This window comes from Alnus glutinosa, chromosome 7 (assembly GCF_958979055.1).
Source record: "Alnus glutinosa chromosome 7, dhAlnGlut1.1, whole genome shotgun sequence".
Classification (NCBI taxonomy): domain Eukaryota; kingdom Viridiplantae; phylum Streptophyta; class Magnoliopsida; order Fagales; family Betulaceae; genus Alnus; species Alnus glutinosa.
In genome coordinates, this window is record NC_084892.1 from 707015 (window position 1) to 723703 (window position 16689).

At 34.5% G+C, this 16689-nt stretch overlaps 2 protein-coding genes across 2 annotated transcripts; both read left to right on the forward strand.

Moving 5' to 3' along the window:
* Positions 1 to 578: 578 nt before the first annotated feature.
* Positions 579 to 2181, forward strand: LOC133872576 (aluminum-activated malate transporter 8-like). The gene is made up of 3 exons (XM_062310135.1): positions 579 to 873; positions 973 to 1119; positions 1217 to 2181. Exons 1-3 carry the CDS (start codon positions 579 to 581, stop codon positions 2179 to 2181), a joined length of 1407 nt encoding a protein of 468 aa, XP_062166119.1.
* Positions 2182 to 14607: 12426 nt separating this feature from the next.
* LOC133873534 (thaumatin-like protein 1) lies at positions 14608 to 16223 on the forward strand. The gene is made up of 2 exons (XM_062311248.1): positions 14608 to 14963; positions 15459 to 16223. The coding sequence occupies exons 1-2, from the start codon at positions 14912 to 14914 to the stop codon at positions 16133 to 16135; spliced, it is 729 nt and encodes a 242-aa protein (XP_062167232.1). The 5' UTR covers positions 14608 to 14911; the 3' UTR covers positions 16136 to 16223.
* The last annotated feature ends 466 nt before the right edge of the window (positions 16224 to 16689 follow it).

Genomic DNA, 16689 nt, shown 5'->3' on the forward strand with positions numbered 1-16689 from the left:
TGACAGTCCGAACCAACCTTTAATTATTTTTTTTTTAAGAAGAACTGATTCAATGGTTAGTTCGGACCATCACGTCAGCATTAAGAAATTAATAATTGTGAAATAAAAACGCATGTTTTAGTATCAGTATTTTTTTATTTTTTATTTTTGAATAATGTACGCTAAAAACCACATTTGTGTCTCACAACTATCTCACAATACTAAAAGTGGTAGTTTCAACCACATTTTTGGATGATACTTGTTTAAAAAAATAAATAAATAAAGAAATTGATTGGAATTGCTAAATAAACAAGGTCGAATAATTGTAAGATAAAGACACGTGTCAAATAATGTATTGTTGGCCTGAAAAGGTTTATTAACGCGCGTCTTTTAACAATTCCGGGCAGGGGAAGGAGAAGGATTTCCGAATTCTGATGGGAAGAGTTGGGTCTCAAATACATCCTCGCTAATTAATGATCACTGTGAAGAAGAGGAAAACCGCCTCAAAATTTAAGGTTTATAAAAGCCTTGGGGCCTCTTCTAACTTTGCATCAGTAAAAATTGAAAGTAGTAGGTTTTTTCCCCACTCTAATTTAGCAATGGATATTGAGGCGGCGGCGGCAGCAACTGAAGAGAGGGCCGGGGTTTTCGCCGGTGCTTGGGGCTGGCTTAAGGGCTTGCCTGAGAAGTTGAAGAACAAGGCTGTGGAGGTTGCAAAGAGCGCAAAGAAGCTCGGACAAGACGACCCAAGACGAGTCACCCACTCCCTAAAAGCTGGACTGGCTCTCACATTGGCGTCCTCAATATACTATTTGAGCCCTCCGTTCAATTATTTTGGGGTTTTCGGAATGTGGGCTTTGTTAACAGTCGTAGTAGTCTTCGAATTCACTGTTGGTAAGCTTTTTCAATCAACCGCCCATCAAATTTCAAACTACTTGTCGCATGTATGTAAACGTCGAACTAATGCACGTATTTATACCTTTTCCCTTCCAGGTGCAACCTTACTCAAATGTTTTAACACAAGTTTTGGGACATTATGTGGTTGCGCTCTCGGGATTGGTGCTAACAACTTAGCATATCTCTTTGGCGATAAAGGACGACCCATTGTCGAAATAATATTGATCCTTCTTTTCTTTCTAGGTATATTCCTTCAATTCTTTACATATTTCCTTTCTTCCAAAGACTCTAGAAACGGACTAGTATAATTACTTACGCAAATTGTTTTGTTGTGGTGCAGGTGCAGCATCATCATTCATTCGATTCAATCCACGGATCGTGAAAAGCTATGACTATGGGGTGTTGATTTTTATATCGACATTTACCTTGGTAGCAGTCTCCGGGTATCGGACCGACGACATCTTACAGCTGGCCGATAAAAGACTCTTCACAATACTAATAGGAGGAGCAACGTGCCTAGTTATATCCATATTTGTTTTTCCGGTATGGGCTGGCCAAGATCTTCACAAACTAACCGTTTCCAATCTAGAAAAGCTTGCAAACTATCTACAAGGTTTAGGAGGTCAATATTTCAATGAAGGGAATGTGACGACCGGTGATATGGCAGCACTCGTTCAAGGTTATGAAAGTGTTCTTGATTCCAAAAGCGATGAAGATTCCTGGGCGAATTTCGCAAGATGGGAACCAGCGCATGGCGGTTTTCACTTCCGTCATCCATGGAAACAGTACCCGAAGATTGGAGACCTTGCTCGGCAATGTGCTTACCATATTAAAGCTCTTGATGACTATATCAACTCTGATGATATTCAGGTACCATTGGAATTCCGAAATATAATTCGAGAATCAAGCACGAAGATGAGCTCAGAATCCAGCAAGGCATTAAAAGAGCTAGCATTGGCAATAGAAACAATGACAGACCCTTCAGCTGCCAATCCCCATGTGGAGAATTCTAAAACCGCCATTAATGACCTAGAAATATTAGCACTTCAAGCTGCCACGACAGAGAATCGTGAAGACGTCCTAGCAATTATTCCGATTGTTTCGCTTGCTACAAAACTAAAAGAAATCACTAAATGTGTGGAGAAAATATCTGAATCGGTCCACGAGCTTTCTCGCCTAGCACATTTCAACAGTGTTGAACCCACTATATCACCAGAGAGACCACAACTACTTCATTCTGGAAGCATAGTACCTGTTTCGGACGGTGACAGTACTGACCATGTTGCAATCACAGTGCATGCATGAAACAAACGGGGATTCAAGGTCATATCTGCTGAAATCAAGCCCAGCTGGCCTAGCCTCCTGGCTGCTCTCCAGATTTCCTCTGACAGCGAAAACAACAATGGCAGAAATCACGGCCATTCCAGTCCTTGTTTCTTGGGACAGCCGTGTAAAATAAATGATTTCCATTTTTAGTTCTCTCTTTGTACTTTGACACCTCTCTACATTCTTTGTAATTCTTTGTTTGGCTATAAAATAAGAATGAAACATGCTCCAAAGCAGATTCTCAAATATTTTCATCTCATTCTCAGGCACTAGATTCACCACCCACCACAACCGGCCATTCCGGATCCTAAAAAATGAAAGAAGAATTGGAAATAAAAACTCCTATTCATTATATTTTCCTGCATTTTCTCGGCAGACAAACAGAAACCGTGATTTTAAAGAACACAAAACGTAATTGAAAGTGAAATCACATAAACAAAAACTAGCCGTACCTTGAGATTCTCATGCGCCGAGACTGACGCCAAGAAAAAGGCCGAAGCTACAAAAAGCATCGTCGAAGCCATCCAAATCAAACCGATATAGAATTTGAGAGTCACTGTAATCGCTAAAATACTGTAAGAACCGGTAAATACAGATCTAATCCGGTTACTAAATCTCCAAACAAACCTGAAAAATTGTTGAGACAGAGAGCAGAGAGAGATTTTCCTTGCACGTGCCCGTATCTCCGCCTCCAACTCGCCGTTGTCCACCGGCTTCGGTGCTGTCCAAAATGCAGCGCTGGAGATTTTTCTTCGAGAGATTACTGAGAGTGAGAAATTGTTGAGAGAGAGAGAGGTTAGATTTGGGAATTGACGGGATTTGTAGGCGCTAGAGTTCAAATCTTTTGGCGCGGGAAACCAAGAATACTATATATACACACACACACACTACATCTAATTCATTCTCATAATTATTTTATAATACTTTTTTTTTTTTGAGATAATTATATTATAATACTTATGTGTACGTTACATGCATTAATATCTAGGGATAAAAATGTAATTTTCATCCTTATTCTTTAATTATAACCGGACTTCCTATAATTTTTAAAAAAGGAATGCTAGGCATCCAAACACTTATTTCTAGAATTTAGTTCCAAAATTTAGGAATGCTAGATGCAGTATAATACAATTGCATCTATTTATCTAGATGCAGTAGACATGCATTATGTGAACATGGTCCTAGACTAATTATGCCAAAAGACACATATCCACCAAGCGGAATATTTTGTAATTAGGTAATCAGGTCGGTTGTCACTATAAAATAGGTTATAAAAATAAGTTTTATATTTGATCACTTAAGATAATATATTTTATTATTCAGATTTTATTTTGCTTCATCCATCCAACAGTGTTTGAATTTGTAAAATCCTCCAAAAATATGGTTATTCTACAATATTGTTCTCATAATCACATTGCCAATAGTTATCCACGTACATCCAAGGTCATTACTATGTGTTAAATGTTCCAATGAGTTGAAAAATTGCAAGTTTCTAAGTGTAAGAATAGGTAAGTTCCAAACTTGTGATGTCACATATACGTACACATGGGGATGACGAAAGAATAGATGAGGGTAATTGGAACTGGATGAGGGATTGAGAGGGCCTAGTTATGGTATAATTAGAACACGCTCAGTTTGACTATTTTAGATAATGAATGAGTTTTCAAAAGTCTTTGATCTCAATTGATCCCTTTGATAGTTCAACTTTAGTCTTTGCTCATAAGCAGATCTTTTTGGGGCAAAGAGAGAAATAATATATATATATATATATATATATAACAAATTAAGACCCTACTAGATCATACCACGTCTACTCCAAATTCTATCCAAACCTTACGCTTTGCGTGGGTAATTAATTACGGTCTTTTTCAAATGTTAAAATTCTATGCACGTAAGTCAAAGAAATCCAGCGAAACAAAAATTACACAAGCACTCATAAAAAAATATAGGATGGCCTAAAGGTCAGAGATAACTATACATACTCAACACCTCATCTACCGGTCTTTTCCTCCATTCATAGTGCTCACTGTGTCTTTTAGTTAGGTTCTTGGATTAGAAATTTTGTTTCCCGATCTACGATCCTCCACCTTGATTTGCAGGGCACGCGCCTCTCCATCAGCTTCGCCGCCACCATCCGACTCCATCGACATCAGAAGCGGTTCCACCGGCCTCCCGTGAACCGGAGCGTGATTTGCACGCGCCGCCAGGGACTAAACCGGTTTTCCCCCTTCCCCCGCCTCTGCTGTTGGTGGTCTCGAGCCGTGCGTGGTGTTAGCCGATGGCGAGAGGTCCTCTGGTGTAGGCGCGTGGACTCCACGTGCTGTCTCAGGGGACTCCCAGCCCACACCCCACTGCCGACTGGTTGCTGCTGTGTTGTTGTGTTTTTTTTCTTTTTGTATTTTTGGGCAGTTATGTTTCTGTGTCTTTTTTGTATTTCTTTGTTATGTAGGATTTTCTGTTGTATATTCTACTGTGATCTCTGTAATGGTTACCATAGTGGTTTTTGGATCTTTGTGATTCTGCATCCACCATTTACCACCTTTACTGGTGGCTCAGACTCTTGGCATCCGTGTCAAGTCTCAATTGGCCCGCATCTTCGGAAGCATTGCCACCGCGTACTTTCATTCATAGGTTTTAATGTTTTTTTTCCTTATGTTTGGGTTGCCCAGCCCTAGTTAATGTAATTTCTTCTTATCGTATCTATATAAAAAAAAAAAACTACACATACTCTATTTGGCTTCTCTCTCTCTCTCTCTCTCTCTCTCTCTCTCTCTCTATATATATATATATATATATATATATATATATATATATATATATATATCCATCCCTTCATCAAACAAAAACATCATATCACAAAGCAATCACAATGAGAACTCGGATACTCTTCCGCCTTATCTTTGCCTTTCTTTTCATCTATGGTAATTTTTCTTCTTCTTGTCAATGAGGAATTAAGAAAACGGTTTTGTTCCTATGATGTGTGACTCCTCTCTTCTTTCTTGGTGGTGAGATACTACTAAAGCCAATAAGACGCTGGTTTGTTCTATAATCTTCGTTAATTTGGTGAGACTCTGAATTAATGTTGATTTATTTTTATTTTATGTTCTTTGGTTTTTCCTCCTACATCACCTACAAACTAATATGATGGTGAATTTTAAGGTGGTTCGACCACTCCTATAATAAATTGTTGGAATGATTGAATCGGTCTATAACCATAAGAGTGGTTCAGCCATCTCATAATCAATGTAAACTAGACCATATAGCCAAGCCACCCCTAATAGTTTTGGGTGTAATTTGGTCACCCCGCCATAATCAACAAGAGAGGGTGGCTGAACCAATCCAAAATTCTTTTGGGGGTGGCGCAAAGGGCTCTATGGTAGCATATATATGGCAAAACCCACTGTTGTACAATGGGGGTGGGTGGTTCAAGGTGGCGAGGTCTCAAAATAGAAGTAATGAGTGTTGTTCTAACTTAATTATCAATTTAATTAGTTAGTAACAAACATGATAAATGTCGTATAGGGTACAATGTGACAATCTATAAGTGGAAAATGTTAACGTAGGTATTTAAACATCTGTTTCGATGGCTTTCTGTCTCCAACGTACCCTCTGTTATGCTTATGCCAGTAGGAGGGGCAAGCTGTAAGGATTAGTCGCAAAGTGCTCTGTTATATGCGACCTGAATATGACAGATTATGTTGAAATCTGTTGATATGGAACAGCTTTGATGACCATCAAACACAGCGTTTATGCAGCAAATGCAAATGAGATGTTTCTCTAGCAATATTATTGAACATAGGGATGTAAACGAAGCAAAGCTACCCGTGAGCTCGCTCGGGCTCGGCTCGATAAGGCTCGGCTCGTGCTCGACTTAGTTATTAAATAAGCTATTCGTGGACACGAAACTATACTCGATTATTAAACGATACATACCCGTATAAAACCCGGCTCGCTCGTTTAAAGTTCGCGAACATACTCGTAAAAAGGCTCGGCTCGCTTATTAGCTCGACTCGTATATATTTATTAATATACATATTTATTAATAAATGTATATCACTTATTAATTAACAATAATTAATTATTGTTATACAATATATAATTATTAGTTATATTTATAAGTATCTATATAATATATAATTTAATTATAAAAAATAATTAATATGATTATATCTTATATGATCTAAGAGACTAAGACTCTAAGTCTAATAATTAAATATCTAATGATTGTTGAATTAACAATAAATTGTTAATCATATAATTTAATGAAAATCTTGATACTTAATTTATCATTCAAATAATCATATCTTATACAATGACAATGTAATTGGTATAACTCCAAATCAATTGATTAGCATTAAAATCAAAAATGTATTTCTTATAATCCCAAATTAAGTATAATTATTAAAATTCATATTATTAGATTATATGATCATATGTATTATCACTATAATTTATATGAAAATGTATATGATCAAAAATTTATATGATATTGAATCTTAAGTGATATGGCACATTATATCTTTATTATATAATGTAACAATCATATAAACAATACTTATTTTGTATTATTATATGATTAAGTGTGATATAAGTTCTAACAGTGTACTATGATGTAACAACAATAAATGATGTGATCAAATAATTCATTTGATTTAATTTAAACATGATCTGACAATTTATATGATATTAAATCTCATCTCATATGGCACAACGTATAATGTAATAATCATATAAAAAATATTTATTTAGTATCATTGTATAATTAAGTGTTATCTAAGTTCTATCAATTTTAGTTGTATCATGTCATATAAATGATATTATTAACTCCTAATAGAGTTAGGATAAGTAATTAAGTATGATTCATAATTTTCATATCATATCATAAATAATCTCATACTATATGATATGAATCATAATTCATAACTATATATAATTAAAAATTACGATATAACAATAAATTATTATAATCACATAATGACATAGTCACATAACTACATAAGTCATGACTTATAAGTATACAATTCACACCAAATAACTAATATAAATTATAATGATTAAGTATATTGTTACTTAGATAATTTTGATATATACTTGATACTTTTAGCTTAAGTATAAAATAATAATTAAGTATGACTAAATTATTATTATTATTATTATAGTTTAAATATAATTAATAATTTGTAAACTTTTACTCTTGAGCCTATGAATTAATGAATAATGATTAAATGTAATTTGTGTAAATACCAATTATGGATTTATAATTAACATTTAACAAATTATTTAATTAAGTATAAATGTATAATTATATCAATATGTAACTTATAAGTTAGAATTAATTATTTTTAAGTATAAATAATAATTTTTTAAATTTTGAAGGAAAAAGTACACATAATCTCATAAAACTACTACCTTATTGTCAATGTCTCCCAAACTACCAATTGTGTCAATGTCTTCCTTAAACTATAAAAAAATGTTAATGTTCTCTTAATGACAAAAATACCCTTCATAAAATTTTTAAAATAAAATAAAAACTAAAAAAAATTATTAAAAAAGTATAAAATAACATAAATTTATTTCAAAAAATAATAAAAATAATTAAAAACTGTTTTTTTTTCGTTTGTTTATTTATTTATTTTTTAAAAAAAATAATTTTTCAGTTTTTTTTTTTTTAAAAAAAAAATTGTTCTTTTTCGTTTTTTTAATTTAATAAAAAGCTGGTTTTTATTTTGTTTTGTCTTTTTTCTTTCTTTCTTTCAAAAACATGTTTTTATAATTTTCAGTTATTTTTTCTTTTTTTTTAAAAAAAAAATCGTTCCTTTTTGTTGTTTTATTTTTTTTAAAAAAAAAAATTAAGTTTTTCCAAGCCAATTTGTATGAAACTTTCTAACCAAGCTATTTGAAAATCCCCCCAAAATCCTCCCCTACCCCTCCCACCCCCAATTTTTCCCCCCATCTGCGCACTGTGAGTACTGTCCTTGTACGTGCACAGTGCGCAACATTGCTTTGAGACTTTTTTTTTTTTTTACCCTTTCCTCTATTATTTTTTATTTCATTTGATTTTTTTTCTACCTTTTTTATCCCTTTGAAATATGAAAAAGCAAGACACAGTAGAGAGTAGTTGTCTAAGTTTGTGGAGTGGTATTATGACTCTTGACTTTTCAACAAATATCTGACGCTACATGCTGTTTTTAGGAGAAAAAAAAAAAAAAAAAAAACAATATTGTTGCCAACTCAGCTTGTCTTCAACCTTCCGCTTTGTCCCTTCTTCAAACTCTTAAAACTGTATTTTTTTTCACCTATTTACAGTTACAGGAATCAAAAACATTTATGAGAAAGAAAGAAAAAAAAAATTCCACATCAAAGAATAAAGATGAGACTATAATATAGTTAAAACATTTGAATAAAATAAATAAATTAATTAGTAGATTTGTCTCAAGCATATATCTTTAACAATTCAAAAAATATAAATATATATAAAGAAAAAAAGCATGTTGATTATATCAAAATTCAGTGGCATATAATTGCATATTTTAGTTGTGACACTTGTGGGATTCTACTTTTTTTGAAGTCATGAAGAGTTGAAGACATGAAGACTTTAGATTGAGGTAATTAAGACTTCCTATTTAATATTTAATGATTATGATTTTTTTTTTTTTTTTTTTTTGCATTTACAAAGTTCTAAATATTTTTTATTAATATTTTGTGAACTTTAGGAGGAATTTGAAGTGAAGATTGTGTTACCAAAGTTACAATAGCAATTTGATTTTGAACTAAGTAAGTTTATCTGTTTTAATATTATTGAATATTTTGTTTGAGGAATTTTGTTGGACAATACAAATTTGGAGAAGACATGAAGACTTGAGGACTTGAGGTAATGTATGACTTTCTCAATTCCTATTTAATGATTATGGCAAATTGAATTTTGCATTTTTATAAAATTTCCCTTGACATTTTTTTTCAAGTGAAAGATTTTTTACTTGACTAAATAATGCAAGGGAATAAAAATTTAAATATTTTTTTTTTTTTTTAGTGTGTGCAGGTTTATAGATGTTTTACATCATTATTTTTCAACTTGAGAAAATTTTATTGAGGACATTATTCAACTGCAACTAAATAAGGATGCTTGGTTTCTTAAGATACATTGGCCATTTTTGATGAGGAAAGGTTCAATAGTTGTTTTTGAGCATGATATGACTTGTTTTTTTAATCCTATTCTAAACTCTGCATTTTATTTAAGGAAATTTCATGAACCTAATTTCCTGTCATGTATTGGAAATATCTTGTTAATTTCTTCTATTATGAGAAAAAGAGACATGAAAAATTTCTTACATAGTGGTGATTGATTGTTTTTTAAGCCACCAAGAGGGGACTGTCTTTAAGAATGGATGTCATGGATTCTAGTATTCTACTATGGATGAATGTGTAGCAATTACTGCAGAGACACAAGAGTTTAGGAAAATCCTAGTTTAAGGAATGCCTCCTTGGTCAAGGAGTAAATTTACTAGTAAGGGGGTATGAAGCAAAAAAATTGAGATTTGATTTAATTTGTGATTGTTTAATTTGTTTTTGTATAATTATCTTGAATCTTGAACAAACTAGTACCTTCGGATAAAGATCAGATGCCAATTCATTATTGAAGAAACCTTGCAAAAAAGAAGAGTCAGATTGCACAGAAAAGAAAAAAAAAAAGAGGGATAACAGAAAAAAGAACAAAGAAAACAAGAAACCTTGCAAAAAAGAAGAGCCAGATTGCACAGAATAAAAAAAAAAAAAAAAAAAAAAAAAAAAAAAAACCCAAGGACGAGAGGGATAACAGAAAAAAGAACAAAGAAAACAAGAAACCTTGCAAAAAAGAAGAGCCAGATTGCACAGATATGGCATTAGATTGCAAAAATGACCCTTTCATTCCTTCAAATAACTCAACCTAATTACAATAATATTATTCAACTCTTTCCAATAAATATTATAGTATAATGTAAGCACACCCCGTTGTTCAAGGGCTCGATCGCCTCCAAAAACCTTTTTATTTTTCTATTATTATTATTATTTATTTTTTTTTGTTTTCGAAAAAAACTTTCTACTACTTGGCATTGTTAATTGGTCACAAAAGGTAAAAAGTAAAAAAGAAGGCCCAGAGAGAGAGAGATTTAGCAGAGGCAGTCCAAGATTTTTTTCAAGCTCTTCTTTTTAAGCGGTTGATGCTAAGTTACTAGGGGTGTAAACGAGCCGATCCTGAGCGGGTATTGGCTGTTCGAGATCGGCTCGTTTATGTAACAGTAAAGCTCGAGCTCGAGCTCGACACGAGCCTAAATTTGGTGTGCGAGATCGGCTCGCTAAGGAAGAATTACTGATCGAGCTCGAACTCGAGCTCGATCATTTTCTTCGATCCGAGCTCGAGTACTCGGCTCGAGCTCGGCCCGAGTAAAAAAAAAAAAAAAAAAAATTTCCCAGTACAAACAAAATCGAAATTCCTAAAAACAAAACTCTATAATAATCAGCCAACAAATCCCATACAAAAAATATAGAAAAGCAAAGGACAAGAAAATAGAACGCAAACCTGATGGAATCGAACTAGAAGCGCCATTGTCAATCTTGAAAGCTGGGAAAGAAACGATTTTGGATCAAGTCCTTTTTCGGAGTTGTGGATCGTCGTGTCTCCCGATTTTGACAGCTCTTAGCAAAAGTGGTGAAGCTTGGAGAGGAGGTCATGCAAGTAACTAAAAATTAAATGGGTAAATTCCATATATGAGAAGAGGAAGCAGGTTGTTACAGAAGAAGTGTTGATAGTGTCTTACTGTTTGGGGAACGCTGATGGATAGCAGGAGGTGGTGATGCAGATTTTGAGTCACATAGAGTATCCTCTGTAGTCTGTTTCGGGGGTGTTTGGCAAGTAGCGGAGTCGTAACTTGTCATCATTGTGCACTGTACAGTCAGTGCTAAGACCTCACCCGCTCAGTTTTGACTCGAAACTCAAAAATCGCAAGTCAAAATTTTATCTCAAAAATGCCCTTCTCTCCGTCAATTGCCTTCACTAGACAAAATATGGGCGAAATGGGAAACAATATTTTGACTCAATTTTCTGAGGCTTTGGAGACGTTGGGCTGAGCGGCAAAAGTTGCAAAATGTTTAATCACTGACACGCGCAGTGCTCAATGCTGCAGGACACGACTCGGCCATGATATTATCAGAAGGGTCAATCAGGTTGCTGTCAAATATATCCACCGCCATATCCACTATGTATCAAATGAATCATTAACAAGATATGCACAAACCTATTAATCCAATATAAAACTCTCGGGAATAATGCTTAGTTATTAAATAAATCTCTTATGCCATGTTTGATCCCCTTTTTTAGATAGGACTCCTCCACTCATAACCTCTCAAATTCTTCTACAAATAATCTCAAATGACTTGTTTAGGAATTAGGGGCCTTTAGGCCTGGTTTGAATATTTTTTTTTTAAAAAAATATATATATATATATATAAAATATGTTTTTAATTTTTTTTTTAAACAAGTGACAAATAATTGAAAACACAAAAATCTTTTTAAATGTGAACTCATTTTTTTAAAAAAAAGAAAAATGCTTCTAAACTTTATTTTACGTCAAAAACACTCTTTAAATCGAACAAGTGACAATTAATTAATTTAGTGCTGTGAAGTGTTGAAGTTGTGTGTTTCAGATGTGTTCTAACTTTTGAGGACTAATTTTGGAGGACAGCTATCAACGCATTTTAGAGAAGGAAAAATGTACTAGAGAAAGTGTGTTTTAGGGCATTAGGCAGTGTGTCAGTTAATGACTTGTCAATTTTTTTTTTTATTGTTAATGGCATGTCAGTTAATAAGAGAAGGTAATTTTTTTTTTCTTTTTTTTTTAAAAAAGTTAATGGAAGGTGACAAGTTGATGTAGCTAGGCTTTTTACTTGAGATTTCAGATAGCAAGCAAAAATTTTGAGACAAAATTCAAAATTAATTATTAAATTAATAAAAAGGAAAAACATCTCAATACTTCTTCGTAAAGTTCAATGAGACAGAGTTCGAGAAAATCTTACCAGTTAAATCTCTCTTACGCACGCACGCTCGCAAAAAGTGTTTATTTATTGTGATTTATTTCTTTTATTTTTTTTTTGGGATGAGTGAATGAGGGCTTGTTTGACAAAGACATGTACATAACAGAATAGGGGGTTGTTAATTTTAGAATTAGTAAAAAGTGATGATGTGATATAAAATAAAACGAATTTGTATAGAAAAGTGGAAAAAAAAAATTGTATTGTAGTAAATTTTTTTAATTGAATAGTACTAAGAAATTATTGATGTGATATAAAAAGTAAAAAAAAAAAAAAAAGAAAAAAAAATGACTAATAATATGATCTTAGATCTTGGATCACGTAATAACGATGATGTAATGAGTCATAAGTAACTAATAATAATACTTATAAGTTATAACATTGGATATAGTGAATCAGTGATTATATGTCATATGCTACAAAGTTATATTATTATATATATGAATTATATGATCATATATATAGTCCTATTATATTACATGAAATCATGAATAATATAATATAAATCATATGATTAGGTATATAAATTGTCATTATATTATATGATTATGTGATTAACAATTATAACAAATTAATATTTATTGACCATTTTTATTTGTTACTTAATTTATATGTAAATTTGTTACTTATATATATATATACGAGTCGAGCCTTAATAAACGAGTCGGTCCTTATACGAGCGGGTTCACGAGCTTTAGTCGAGTCGAGTCGAGTCGAGTTTATACGAGTTTGCATCGTTTAATAATCAAGCCTAATTTTCGTGTTCACGAGTAGCTCATTTAATAATCGATTCGAGCACGAGTCGAGTTTATTCGAGCCGATCTCGAGTAAGCTCACGGGTAGCCCAGCTCGTTTACGAGTCGAGTTTATTCGAGCCGATCTCGAGTAAGCTCACGGGTAGCCCAGCTCGTTTACACCCCTAATGCTAACCGTTGGAACAAAAGGATAAGGTCTCCTTAGCTACAATGAAAAATACGCGTCTCTTTCCGAGATATGCTTTTAAAAATTTTACAGCAAACTTTGAGTTTGCTTAGCTGTTCTCCACTTCTCATTATCACGTCCAGGCTCCAGCTCCTTATCCACGCGGACCACGCCAGGTGTCCAGCTTCTACTTCTACACTAGTCTTCTCACGCACGTAGCACACACTGTCCAAGGGTTGAACACTTCACAAGTTCACAGTCTTCACGTCTTCACCTGTCCTGGCTGTCCAGCTTCCTTCTCTTCTTTCTTTCTTCCTCACACCTAATGCCATATCTTCTCTAATGCCATATCTTCTCTAAGTTGTCTCCCTCGATCTCCTCTCCTCTGTCTCTCATATGCCGGACTTCCCCTTTCCCTTTTCTTCCTCTCTTCGTCTCTCACGCACTCGAGAGTGAAGAATCAAGAGAGAGCTACCGAACGAAAAATGCAGATCGAGGCTAAGAGGCCGTGTTGCAGAGAAGAAGAAAATAAGAAGAAGATGGTGAAATAAGGAAAAGAGGCTGAGAGGCCGTTTTACTTGCGAGCCGGGCGAGCCGAGTGCCCGATAAGACACTCGGCTCGTCAAAAAACCAAGCTCGAGCTCGAGCCTGGACATGGTTTTACTCTTGGCGAGCCGAGTCGAGCTCCATGTCTAATACCCGTCACGAGTTCGAGCCGAGCTCGAGCTCATAAATGTTCTCAACGAGCCGAGCTTGGGCAACCACTACTCGCCCGAGCTCGGCTCGTATACATGCCTAATTGAACATCACAAAATGCTGTGGATCACAATATTGAACATCACAAAATGCCATGGATCTTGTGATCCACGGCAGAGTTTTCTAATTTTTATTTTTATTTTTATTAAGGGTATTTTTCTCATTTACAATAATACATTGCAAATTTTTAGTAAAAATAGTGTTAATTTCAGTGAGCGTGTGTACTTTTTCATTTTTAAAATCACAATTGGATACAATTAGATCAAAATTAATAGTAATTTTAAAAGTCACGTTAACTTTATAAAAAATGAGACAAAAAAATTGTTCATAACATTACTCGAAATGAAAAATACTATGAAGGTGAGTCTTAGCTATCTAAAAGCATTTACAATGGTTTATGAAATTCTATATAAAATGGTTAACCAATTTCTTTTTCTTTTTTAAAGAAAAAAAAAAATCTGTATCTCAGCTCCTTCTCTAAACTAAATGTATTTTACATTTAATGTACAATATTTCTTATCCAAATGTATGGATGCATTTTAATTTGCATTTTGATCTATAGACTTGCCAGGCCGGTACTCTCAACCAAAGCTCAAACCAGATTTTTCGTTAACAATAGTAAAAAAACACACTCTCTCAATCTCCACCTATATCGATCAGATAAATTAGAAATAGCCAGGATTTGCTTTAGTTAATGAAATCTCCAGATTTCGTGTATATAGAAAGTGAAAAATTTGTTTCATATTTTACGCATCTATGGCCATAATTGCTTACCCACCCATGTTTGATCTTATCTATTGATTTATTAGGGTGTTTTCAACCAAAATTAAATGAGAAGGAAATCTAAAAGATTCATATCACCAATTCACCATATTTATTATTGTTCCTGTGATCAGGGAGCCTACATAAACTTTCCCCTGTTTCAATCTTTTACTTTCATCATAGACAAAAATCATCGTCAAAGCAAATGGAAACCCAAGCACTCCTCTGCCTTACCTTGGCTTTTCTCTTCTTCTCTGGTAAGCACCTCTCCCCTTCCTCTGCTTTTGGCCGGCTTTCTTTTCTCTCCATCTTATAAGCGTTCTCATTTGACATAACACATGCATGGGTTCACTTTTTTCTTTCTAGCTGTGTGACTTATTTTTGTGCTCCATTATAGTATTTCATTCTTACTCATCACCATAAATAAATGATAAAGAGGCCATGCAGGCCTTCTTTTTTTCTTTCTTGTCGTTTTTGGGACCGGATTCTATATATGCAATAGGCAGCTTGTATGAGAGCCCGGATCCTACCTTCTCGGACAATTGCCCTGACTGTCCGAACAGGTACGTAGTCGGCCTACTCGTCCGAACAGGTAGAACTCGGACATACTCTCACACGACCGCCCTATTGGAGTGCAATAGGGATTAGGGAGAGACCTCAAAAAAATAATAATAATAATAAATTTGGCCTTTTGGGAGATTAACCGGAAAGAGGTTGAATGTAATACTCTACTTGATATTGTGTGCATGCAGGGGCTCACTCAGTAACATTCACAATAAAAAACAACTGCCCCTACACAATATGGCCAGGAACATTGACTGGCGGTGGCCTCCCTCAATTAACATCAACCGGGTTAGAGCTAGCCTCCGGAGCTTCGTCAGCCCTTGACGTTTCTGCTAACTGGTCAGGCCGCATGTGGGCACGAACCCAATGCTCCAATGCCAACGGCAAGTTCAGTTGTGGCACAGCCGACTGTGGCTCTGGACAGGTCATATGCAACGGTGCGGGTGCAATCCCACCAGCCTCACTCGTCGAGTTCACTCTAAATGGCAGCGGTGGACAAGATTTCTACGATGTCAGCCTTGTCGATGGCTTTAACTTGCCCTTGTCGATAAGCCCACAAGGCGGGTCAGCTAGTTGCCAAAGCACAAGTTGTCCAGGGAATGTGAACCAGGTTTGCCCTCCGGAGTTGGTTGTGAAAGGGTCTGATGGCAGCGTAATCGCTTGCAAGAGCGCATGTGAGGCTTTCAATCAGCCGCAATACTATTGCACCGGAGATTTTAGTACCCCAGATAGATGTCCGCCTACACAGTATTCCAAGGTTTTCAAGGATCAGTGCCCTCAGGCTTACAGCTATGCCTACGACGATAAAACTAGCACATTTACGTGCCCCACTGGTGCCAATTATCTTGTCACATTCTGTCCATAAGATCTGGAAGTAGTTTTCTTCTATTTGTATATAGGAAAAGCTACTTCCTCCCATTCACAATAAAATTATACTTAGTTTTAAAGTTAAATCTGTTTGATTTTCTTTTTTTAATTTCTTAACATTTCTCGAAATTTGTACAATGGCAAATCGTTGAAAGAATTGAACTGACATAATATTAAAAAACAAATCAATGATGTAATAATACGGGATCCTCACATATTAAATATTTATTACATTAGAAATAAAATAAAATTCACACATATGCTCATGATGAATGAAGGCTTTGGATAACTAGCTCTAAACAACATGTGTCATGCGGTAAAAATTAGGCTTGGCCTACTCAAATTAAATTTGATCTTCCCTGCATATTTTGGTCCCTCTACTTGAAAAATTTTATGCTCCGTTTATTTCGGCGTAAAATAATTTTCGTCGTAAAATATGTTCTAAGAAGTCATTTTTCAGTGTTTGACACATGAAAAATTACAAATATTAGTTATATTTTCAATCAATCATATTAATTAACTTATAAAAATCAATTTTTATTAACAACAAGA